Below are 11,792 nucleotides of genomic sequence, written 5' to 3' on the forward strand. Positions count from 1 at the left end.
ATGAGTATAGACATTAAGAATGCAGTGAACTTTGAGCTCACAGCTGTAATGGAGCACGAAGGTGTAATGGAGCTCGATCACATTAAAGCTCAAATATGACCAATTTTTAAGGATCAAAATGGAAAAGAAGAGCATAAGTGGAGGACAGTTTATAGTGAACTCTGCATCAAATTGAGATGATCAACACATCAGTAGAGAGGAGGTACGGGTCGGTTTCTAAGCTAGCTATTTGCAACTTTTGTAAACACCGCCATCTATGAGCTCCAACCTTTGTGTGTTACACTCACAAACAAATTAGTTGACTCAAAGAAGTAGAAGCCATGAATAAACTGGAGAAAACAACTTGGGAAAACTATTTCAGTTGCTCTCTTCAATACTCCCGTCCATGACTTCTGAGGTCAATCATGGCGCCTTGAGTGATTAAATGACATAGTTGCAAAGGTTAACATCTTGTTGAACTTGTATGTTAGTTTTGTCTTATTTCAAGTGAAGAAATTAGACCAAAAATACTTGGTAAGATTTGGTGTTTTTGAGTGTTTGGCAACAATGCAGATGAATTTCGGCTCTAAAAAGGAGCGTCCGTCCTCTGTATCGTAATGTAAACTGTTCACAAAAGCAAAGACTTAGCTGTAGACAAGTCACTACCATCACTACTTTACTCTGTGTTTTTTGTGCTTTTGAATGTGTCAGTGATGCCTCATCAAAAGCATACCAGTCAGATTTGCTATTTATCTTCCCGTCAACTTGCTCCCCGTTTCTTAATTTGTAAAGATGGCCATTATACGGAACAGTGATTACATAAACAGGAACGTGTAAAAACTCTTCCACGGTATAGGCTAAAGATTAAAGAGGCGCTGCGGGTGAAATCACAGGAGGAGCTTAAGAGATGCAAAGCATCTACTGCAACCAAACGACAGATTGGTAATTCCACGGAAACCACAAAGGCTGGAAAAGTGCTGCATGCACACGCGCAAATCAAAATGGGGGAAATGTTTCCATGGTCCCTAAGAACACAACAAAGCAAAAATACTTAATGAAATCTGCAGCGGAGATGAGACTCTGCTCCTTTAATCCTATTTGGAATAATTTTGAATTCATATCCAACTTAAAAAAGCTTGACAAACTCATCTTGAGGCTTTTTTTCCCCCAGATAAAACCTTTCCTGTGTACTGTTATGATCACATGTTCAGTCTGAATATACACAGTTATTAGCAAAACTAAAACTACAGTGCTAAAACTAAAATGCAGATAATTTTTACACAAATTATTTTTATATTTGAACAAAAATGTATTCATAGGTATTTTTCTTCTTTAAAGTTAAACAACAATAAAAACCAAGACTTCCAATATATGGGAATATGTAAAATTATATACAATCAATACAGTTTTTTGTACAACATTAAATAAACACTATGATATAATCAATATCCACATAAAAACAAACAATATAATGAATTGGCTTTTAAGTCAAATTGTTTGCAAACATTATAATAGTGAACCTGAACGGTGATACAAGTTGATTGACAGCACAACCGAGATCATGATACATAAGACACAAAGTTTGTTTTTATGCAGCCAAATAAATCTGTTGCCATTTTAACAATCTGATGGCATTCATATAATGTTTTAAAGCAGGATTCTAATGCTGCAGCTGTTTAGCATACAGGCCATTTTTATTGTAAATAAAAACAGTCTCTAAATTTTATCATTTTATTATTTTTTTCAATTTACTTTATAATTCATTGTTGCTATTTATGAAAGTAAATCTTTTGACAATTAGACAATAATTATTCAGAGTCACACTGCTGGACAGAAATGATTAAAATCCATAAAAAAATAAAGGAAGTCCAACAGACGGCATTTTCTGTTTCCTACCAAGCCGCTGACTCTGACGTCATGGAGCCGTCCCCAGTCATCTTCATGGCTGTCAACCATCATCATGGTATCATCCTCCTCTAAGAGCCACTCCGCCCGCAGGTCGACCTTCACCTCCTCCCCCATGGAGTGCATACCTACAGCCGGGTAAAGGCCCTCAGACGACACAGGAACCTCTACTGAACCCACCTGGACAAGACAGACAGGAAATAAACTTAAAAAATGTCTGATAAATCAATAAAAACAACAGATGTATAACAAAAGTGTGTATTTATTTCTTTTTTATTTTAGAAAATTAAGCATTAAATGTCTTCTTTGAAATTCATTCTCATTTTAATTGTCTGGCATTTATATTGTCTGGCTTTATTATTAATATTCTGATAATTGTATTTGACTTTATTGTAAAATACATCTTATTCTGTGATATTAAATACATATTTTAGAAATTAGAGTTAACAATATACATTTATGAAGGGAAAACATTTCTAAACCAAAAGTACCTCTCTATCTGTCCTTTACCATCTTTCTTTCTCTCTCTCTGTATATTCTTGTTTTGTTTTTTTTTATCTATTTGGTATTTCCACACCTGTTAGTCCAATACATTCAGTTCGATTGGGAAACAAAATTACAACGTTTATTACATTTCCAGTTGCAGCGGTTCACTTCCACACTGCACTGTCAATAAAACCAAACTATTGAAAAATCTGTTCCCCTCCTGACCAGTGGTGGCGCTGTACCAAGCACCAATGAAGGAAATTACACAAAAACCTCATTTTCATGAAATATAAATCAAAATGGAGTAGCATCAGATTTTAGTGGTTGAACGATTTTTCTGTTGTCTTTGACAAAAAAACATGAGACATTTCTCCCGCTAGCGATAGACGCATGTATTTGTTTTCGTTGTATTTACCCAGAATGCCAGAAGTCCATTTTCCATTCACATAAACATTCAAACTGCATCAGAGTTCATTTCAACTGAACCCAGATCTGGGTTTGTAGGCAGACCAGAGTTCACATTTTTGGTTCGCATCAGAGTTTGATTACGCCTTAATGAATCTGACTTTCTAAGGCAAACAAACTAGAGTCGGATTAAAGTGGATCAAAAATGGCAGCTGTGAAAATAACCTAACAAAATCAGGAAAATAAGAGTAAGGAATCTAGATTCTCCTTTAATATATAGTTGGCATAAGCTAAAATAGATAGAACTGCCTCTTTAATGCATTTACTTATATACCAAGACAGTATAATTTAGTAATATTTAATGTTCATTTGTTTCATGCAGACATTGCAAACATTGAAAGCCTTGGGGAAAACTCACCTCTCTGCCATTTTTGGTGAAGAAGACAGTAATAAGACCAGCTTCTGTGTTTTCTGAGTGTATGCCGCAGCCAATGCGGTCACCACGAGCGCATTTTGGCCCAAACTGCTTTCCAACAGGGTTACCATTATACAGCCTGTAAGACAAACACATTAAATAAATAAATCCAGTTAAGAACAGAACTGATAACTAATTCTGGTTCTCATTTTACATGTAAAAGCTGACTGAAAAAAACAAACAAGGAAGCCCAGCAAATAATTGAGGATTCAGAGCCAGACTGATAAGGAGGTTTTAAAACAATTGGGTACTCTTTCATCTGTATTCCTATAATCTTCTGTTGCATGTGGAGGATGCGTCATGAGTCAATGTCCCCCGTCTGGTCTGGACAGACTGCTCATAGATCATTACAAGGAGCTGCTTTTCACCCTACAGCTGTCTGCGCCAGAAAAACAGGCTTAGTTTTCAGTTTTACACAACGGCTGCCAAACTCTGCTAACATCATGAATCTGACTAAGCTCTCTAATAAACTGTGAAGCACCTCAAACTGCAAACAGCTGGTGGGCCACAGTGGTTTAGTCTCTGTCGGGTCAGACAGGGTCATGAAACTAGTCTGCATCCAACAGAAGGAGAAAACACTAAAGCTGCAACTGAAGATTATTGTAATAATTGATTATGACAAAAAGAATTGGCACACACTGCAGATTTTTCATTTAACCACTTAACCATTTAAAAGATGCAAATAAACAATTCAACTCCTTTTTAAAATAAGAAAATAAACTTTTGTTCTTGCCTAAAAAGCAACAAGGCATTCCTTTAGCGATTTCTTGATCATTTGTAACAAAGAACAAATCTGCATCAAGTCTGGGGTTCTTTCCTCAAAACGGACTCAGCCATTTAAATAATCCTGCTAGAGATAATAACTTAATCCTTATGTGTTAAAAGATTAAGTATTTCCTTTGTTGTAAAACCAATACCAACTATAATGGCACAAAATGGTCAGTATTCATCATTTTAACATAATTTGGTGTAGAGTTCTCATAAAATTAAAATTTTATTCTCGTACTAAAAACAAACTAACAAACAAAACAACATGTTTAGTCTGGCCCTAAGCATGTTTACGGTGAATGCAAAATATTTCATCTCTTCCAACATGGAATATTGTTGTACATTTTGCACAAAACATTTTAAAAAGCTATATGGCTACTGAAAAAGAAGAGGCATAAGAAGCTCATAAGTTACAACTGCTTACAATTTTAAAAAGTTTTACTATGAAACATTTGCAATTTAAAATCACACAGACTGAGTAGTTTTGATTAAATTTTACTAATACAGTTAAAAACTGAAGTTGGAAATTGTTTTGAGACTTGCTTTTTGAAACATTATAAATGAAAATCAACATTTTGATGTGTAACGAACACTTGACAAAATATAAAGATTCAGTTACTGACTGTATGTTCTGTGACTTTGTATTTTTATGATGTAAAGCACTTTGAACTGCCTTGTTGCTGAAATGTGCTACACAAATAAACTTGATTGATTGACTTAGAACAGTAAATCAATCTGCAATAATTTAATGTTTAAATCGTTACAGCTCAATTTATTAATCTGTTTTAATAATCAGGTCATATTATGCTGGTGCCAGTGAATTGTAGAGATAAACCATTAAACATTATGAGATTATAAACAGTATTGCAATTTATGATCCCTTGGGGAGGCATGGCAGAAAATAAGTGAGAAACATCGGTTTAGAATCACAGCGTCAAAGCGCTGAAGGATTACTGGTGTATTTTTGTGGATGTACAGCAGGAAAATGAGTTTGTCTAAGCTGATGCAGGAACCAAATGCTCCTCCGCTGGGTAAGGAGATCTGTGGTCGACTTACTTGCCGTTGTCAGCATGGTAAGCTACAGAGTATGGCAGCCAGCCAGGCTGGTGGTCCAGCCTGTAGAATTTAGGCACCAGGCCCACCGCGATGGTTCCCCTCACTCCTGTGTCCACTATTGTTACCTACAGATGCACGAAAAGATGGCACCAATTAAAGGTCATTTATTTCACAAATACAATTCAGGCTTGCTTGCAAACAGTTGGAAATGGATATTTAAATACAAATAAGACACAAAAACCATTCTCTTCTGTCTTTCTCAAACCATTTCCATTGGTAAAACATTAGAATAGAGCTGCAATAATTTTATTTTAGTTACTGATTATCGGATAAAGAAAGTTGCTAATTTAAGCATTTTTATACAACATTAGATATCCATAAAAAGATGCAAATAAACAAATAATTAAATTCCACTTTTAAGTAAAAAAATTAACATTTCATCGCCTAAAATGCAATAACACAGAATTCCTTTAGTGTCCGCTTGATCATTTGTAGCAGAAAATGCATCTGCAGCAAAAAAAAACTTCTAATATTAACATATGAAAAGTTCAGGTCTTTCTGCTTGACTTAATATCAATTCAGTGTATATTTAGAATTAACTAATTAACAACTGAGTAGCAAAAGGTGCTTATTAGTAGTTTTTAATATACTACAGTTAACAATTAATCATTAATTGAATTAGCTGATAGTTATTTCAAGAATTGATTAATCATGATAAAGTCGATTATTTGTTTTAGTTCTACATCAAAACAATTTCAATAAAAATGGTAGAAATACCTTTCACACTGTGTAAATTGTTTGCAAAACTTCTTGTTTTCAACAAGCGTCTTAGTCTAGTAGATTGCTGGAATTTTGGCCCATTCCTGACAGATCTACCGTACTTAAATAAAGTTCAAAGGTCACACCTTCTTAGCTCTGCCAAAACACTTTCTAATGTTAAAAAAAAATTGTGTTACAACTTTAATCTAAAAGTCAGTGAGATTCAAAGTAAGCAAAACAAAAAAGTGGCATCTTGGGATCACAAAGTCTCCATTTAGCTGACTTTCTCAGTTTCTCACTCGTCCTCTGGGTGTTTTCACACCTGATAGTCTGGTAGACTCGGTTCAATTAAGGACCAACGTTGTAACATTTGTAACATTTTCAGCTGCTGCGGTTCACTTTCACACTGCACTGTTTCAAGCAAGCCAAACCCTTTGAGCAACTGTTCACCTCCTTGCCTGCGGGGGTGCTGATCCAAGAACTACTGAAAGAAATGACACAAAAATCTCTGAAGAAGAGACTGAGTGCAACTTCCGTCTTCACAAAATTAAAACAAAAGTCATAAGATTTTTCTTTTTCTTTGGTAAAGACCACATACCATTTCTCATGCTAGCGCTAGGCTAGCTCGTTTGTTTTGCTTGTATTTACCCAGAATGCCTTGCACTGTAGTCCATTTCCTGTTTTGGGGCTGTCTCCGGTCTGCTTAATGTTCAAATATTCATTGGAATCGCACCAGCGTTCCCTTGAACCGAAACAAGACTGAGGTTTGTCAGACCAGAGTTCACTTTTTTGGTTTGATTTTGCATTCACACCTCAAGCAAACCAAACTTTCTAGGAAAACAAACTAAGAGTTTGAGGTTTTATATGTATCTAAACCATGGACCAAAAGGTTTGGTGGTTGTTGTATCTAAGATAATTTCATTAGTAACAACATTAACAATCAGCTACCCAGATGTACAGCCAAACACTAAAATCTCATGTTCACCTTGAGAGAAACCTTGGTTTCATGGAAAATATCTAAAAAATGTATCACATGTTTGGACCTTTTCTGTCTTCACTTCTTTATTTTCAGTTTGGCACTTGAAAGAAAGTATTCGACACACCCTGTCATAATATTTCCTTTGTCTGTATGATTTAAATAAAAGTCACAAAAACATGAAATCAATCACATACGGTGCAGGAATTTGCTGGTAATGTGCCATTAGGTTAAAATGAGCGGGGGGGAAAAACTATTAAAACAAGCAAAATGGAGCAGCTGTTCAGCAGGAATCAAAGCCTGAAGACCTGAAAAAACCAGAGGAGTACTGACAGCCGGGGTGAAACGGATTCCTTGTGAAAGCAAAACAAGGAGAAATGAGGGAAGCAGTGACGCATATGTCGACAGAAGTCTGACCTTTAGCAAAATAAATGCTCCCAAATTTCAGAGATATCTTGGAAACTGACAGCATGTGCGTCACAGAATGGAGAATAATGTAGCACAACCTCTGGGTTATGACCCAGGTAAAATCTACTTGTTCTAAATGTCAGGGAGATCCACGAAGCTCAAAATGAGACAGTCGTTTGTTATCATCGTTATTGTGGGGGAAATTTGACATGTATTTAATCTACAAAAAGGTTAAATGTGACATACTAAGAGCAGTGTGTAGAAAAGATGCACAACGCCCAGTCACGAGTTATCCGACTGGTCCAACTACCACTACTGAGCCAACTTCAGCTCTATTTTAAGGTCAAAGAATCCACAGCCAATATAAATAGTTTTCCTTTTCTCTCACCCAAACATTACAGGGATGCAAATAATTAATTAACTTCCGATTAATCGTCGATTAATGGTTTATTAGATTAAATTAATTCCAATGGACTAATTTATAATGTCGCTTGCACCTTCTTTTAATGTTGTAGTTTGGCTGCCATCCAGCAGAGGGCGCCGCTGGTCATTACTAAGCAGAGCCAGTTGATACAAGATGGCGGGCGCCACAGAACGGTCCAAACAGAAAATGTGGGATGGAAAATGTGCTTTATGCGGTTCTGTTTTGAAACATAAACACTCGACAAGCTCCTTAAGTTTCATATTAATAGCGCTCATTCAGCCGAGCTGCGTCTCTGTAAGTGTTTCATATATTTTATTCTTTTCATCTTTTATTTTTCTATTCAGCTGCTAAGAGGCCATGCTTTAATCATGTTAATGTGAGAAAACCACAACTTTATGTTGTCACTGTTTAATACAGCTGACACAAAACTGATAAAATCTAATGTATTATTAATTAATTATTATTATTATTATTATTATTAAGCATATTATGAAAATATAGGACGGTTGGCCCTCTTTGTACAAAATTAAACTCAGGTTTTTGAGTAGTAATAATCTAGTGGATTAATTTATCAACTTTCGATTAACTTATTAATCGATGAACTTATCAATAACTTGCATCCCTATCTGTTACAGAACCGATTTCAGTTTCAGGGCTAGACATATATCTCGTTTTGGCTTAACTTGAAGTTCACATCAGGGTTAATGGAGGTCGATCCAGTCAGGGTTTCCTATGATGCTCCAGACATTTCAGACATTACATGAGATGCCTTTTTAGCCACGAAATGGTCAGTGAGCGTGTGCATGAGTAATTTTAACTACGCAAATTACAATAAAACATAAATCTCACACTCACCCATACCTAATTTGGGGTAGTGGTTTTTCAATGGTGAGCTTAAACTCCTGGGGGGCTACTTTAAATTTAATATAAAGCTGAGAAAAAAATGCCAAAAATTGGACTGTAATGATTAAAATTGCTTGTTGGATGGAAAAGCATTCCTGGGCATAACCAGGGATGATGGTGTGGGGAATGTGGCTCGCCATACCATGCATCAATTGGAATTACAGCAAATTAAACATAAACTAAAGTGATCAGTTCACATCTGGCAGCTCAGTCGCAACACATCAAGGTGCCTCACCTCAAAGTAGCAATTTCCCTTTGATAAAGGAAGGCCAGCCACATAGCAACCCACTTCCTCGGAGTTCCCTTGGTAACTACAGGGAGGAAATTACAGGTTAACAATAGGCCCAGTTTCTGTTTGAGCTAAACATCAGCTCACTGAAAACCCTTGATCGAAGTATATTCACCAACATGGTAGACAGATGTAATGAGAAATGGGTCTAGGAATTATTCACCAGGATGCTGATTTGAAATAATAGCCACAAACATATTTTTCACAGTCTGTTTGAAGCATTTCTTTTGCATATTAGGATTTACTGGTCTACTGTTGTTGATTTTAACTTGTAAACAAGTATTACATTACAGCAATACAGAATAAAACTTCCACTTTTCTATTTCAGAGCTTCTTAGGTTTCCAGAGACTCTGTCAAGATTCTCAGTCGCTCAAATCAGAAACCTTTGGAGACTGCTGGAGTTTTTTTTTTTAAGAGAAATTCATGAAAGGTGTGTTTCACAAGGATTTAAAAATAAAACACAATTATTAAAACAGGAGTTTTCAATCATTTTATAGTCATTGTTACTGTTTGCATCAGACACCTTAAGACTTATAACCAGTCCTTTGTTGCAATGTTTTTGTTTAGCAATTAAGCATTTTTGATAACTTTGACAAAACTTAGTGCATTTAGCTTTCCCTAGATACATTTTTCAAAATGCATTCTAAAGCATTAATCTAGAGATTTAAAATAAAAGTTGAAAAGCAGCAACTTCTAAGATTTATAATTTTAGAATAATTGCAGTGGCACTAGGATAAAATAAAATAAACCTTAGGACGAAAAGGAGGAACACATGGGAGTCAGAAGACTCAGTCAGTTCCTTCTGATCTCTTTCCAAAAGTGTTATGTTTCTCTTGTTTATTTTTTGTCCCACCATGTTTGGACGCCCAAGGATAACTACACAATCCTTCAAAAAGGGTTTCAGTTTTATTTACCAATCAAAGCAATAAAATTATAGGTCCAGCCAATGGCCTCCATCTTTTGTAAAAATATGGGCTCCAAAGTTTGGAAAAGTAATTCCTTAAACATGACCAAATGGGTAGAGTGGTGTATACTTTTGATAGGCCAAGTAAGGTCAGCATGTTTTAAATGTTTCTTGAAATGAATCCTGATCATCATCAGTCCTGACTTCTATGTAAATGGCTATCATTAATATTCATTAAGAAGAGAGGATAAATGACCATGAAAATAATATGATTACATCTTGACAGGGAGGCTGACCTAAGTGTGTCTCCGTCCTTCTGCAACCTCATGCATCGATCCTGGGCTGGGCAACCATCTTCTATGTCTCGAATTCTACGCCTCAAATTGAGAAGGCATCTGTGGTGTAAAACATTGATGTCATCCATCTGAATGAAGACCAAAGGGGAAAAAAGAATAGAAAAACAATCTGTCAGGGAGCTAGCTTCGAGATATCAACAAGCTTCATATTTCTCCATATTATTCCATAATTTTCCAGGTTCAAATTTCTAGATATTTTTTCAGCATTTCAATAGAAGTCTGGACATTTGATTATAAAGCAATAACTTTGAACCTGCCTGAATAGTAGTGGAGTCTAATTATCTGTAGGTTCTACAAATACTGAAACAGCACTGTTGAAACCGTCAGCTTTATTAAAAAAAACTGTTTGACAATTCAAAGAAGGAACAGAATATCCTAAGCAAAATATAGATTCTCTTGTACACTTCTATACTTTAATAAAAATTTTAGTTTTAGTGTATCAACTTACTTATAGTGCAAACATGTTGTAAAACACCCTTTTTCTTTTTTATGAATCAGTGAGTCAGAAAAACAAAATATTGAGGAGGAAAATGGGACTATAGAGCAAGTAGAACTGTTGTTGCAGCAAGAAGGTCCTACATATTCAAAAGTCTAAATTTTGAGAAAAAATAAAAAAAAATTACCCACCTCCCGACCTCCACCCCACTCAGAATTTAGATTGTAATCTCAGAAATTTGGCTTTGTTCTCAAATTTATTTATTTATTATTTTTTTAAGTCTGACTTAATTGTTTTTTTTCAGTGACCCTAATCCTCTTCCGTAGTTTAAACCCTCCACAAATATTAACAGTGGAAACGTGAAATTTGACGGTGAGAAGGGGGCGTGTCTCTGTTTACATCCGACAGCCAGCATCCTCTACCAGCTGACCATCAGAAATAAAAACACGACAATTTATTTTTAATAATCTAACACCATTATTCAACTGGATAGCATCTCAAACAGACAGCTAACGGCTCCTCGGTGGCGGAAGAATGGAGAACTTAGTGAAGCTAAATCCGGGTTAGCATCGTTAGCGGTTAGCATGGTGCGGTCTGGTTCCTCGTAAGAAACCAAAATTACAGATAAAATATATCCTAAGCAGGAAACCGTTCTCCACACCGTCAGGCGTTCAGGTAACGGTGAGTGTGTCGCTTACCTGTGCGCAGTTAATGAGGACGGAGGCTTACTGCCGTCCATCGGCTAACCTTAGCATCACTCTAAACTTTGGAAACTGGAGTTCGGCGCTTCCCACTGACGTCACGGTCTCCTTCTTTTCAACAGCCAATAGGAGCACGAGTTGAGAAACTGTGTGAAGGGTTTGACCAATCCTGACTCCCGGATGAGTGTGTATGCGACACTCTGGGTTCATCCTGATTTCATCTGATGGAGACAAAAAAAATCCTGATATTTATCACTATTATGAATTATTTCCTTCTCCACATTTTTGTTTCGACCAGTTTGCTTCAATAATGGCATTTTATGATCACTGGAGGTTTAATTACCTTAAAATGCATTATTAATAAAGCAATTATAACAGTAATTGGGGTTGCTTTAAACCAGATGGTTAGAGTGGGAATTTTTTTTGTTTGTTTTTTAAAACAGAAAAAAGAAATACTTTTTGAGCCAGATGGGGTTAGACTGGAACCAGAGAGAGATTGAGCAAGGAAGAAAAAAGAATAATCCAAAGCAGAGTGGAAAAGAAGGCCCCTGCTGGTCTGGC

General features: G+C 36.0%; 1 protein-coding gene across 1 annotated transcript in view; it reads right to left on the reverse strand.

Moving 5' to 3' along the window:
- The window catches only part of spryd3 (SPRY domain containing 3), a 53,545-nt gene extending 42,224 nt beyond the window's left edge, over nucleotides 1–11,321 (reverse strand). Inside the window, exons 1-6 of the mRNA XM_015059205.1 lie at nucleotides 11,229–11,321; nucleotides 10,035–10,162; nucleotides 8,780–8,855; nucleotides 5,075–5,199; nucleotides 3,194–3,329; nucleotides 1,876–2,064 (exon numbers count right to left, since the gene is read on the reverse strand). Of these exons, the coding sequence (XP_014914691.1) occupies nucleotides 1,876–2,064; nucleotides 3,194–3,329; nucleotides 5,075–5,199; nucleotides 8,780–8,855; nucleotides 10,035–10,162 (654 nt within the window). The 5' untranslated portion in view covers nucleotides 11,229–11,321. The remainder of the gene's footprint in view (nucleotides 1–1,875; nucleotides 2,065–3,193; nucleotides 3,330–5,074; nucleotides 5,200–8,779; nucleotides 8,856–10,034; nucleotides 10,163–11,228) is intronic.
- Between the last annotated feature and the right edge of the window lie 471 nt (nucleotides 11,322–11,792).

Source organism: Poecilia latipinna, unplaced genomic scaffold (assembly GCF_001443285.1).
Source record: "Poecilia latipinna isolate Pla-1442-1.1 unplaced genomic scaffold, P_latipinna-1.0 Scaffold1612, whole genome shotgun sequence".
Classification (NCBI taxonomy): domain Eukaryota; kingdom Metazoa; phylum Chordata; class Actinopteri; order Cyprinodontiformes; family Poeciliidae; genus Poecilia; species Poecilia latipinna.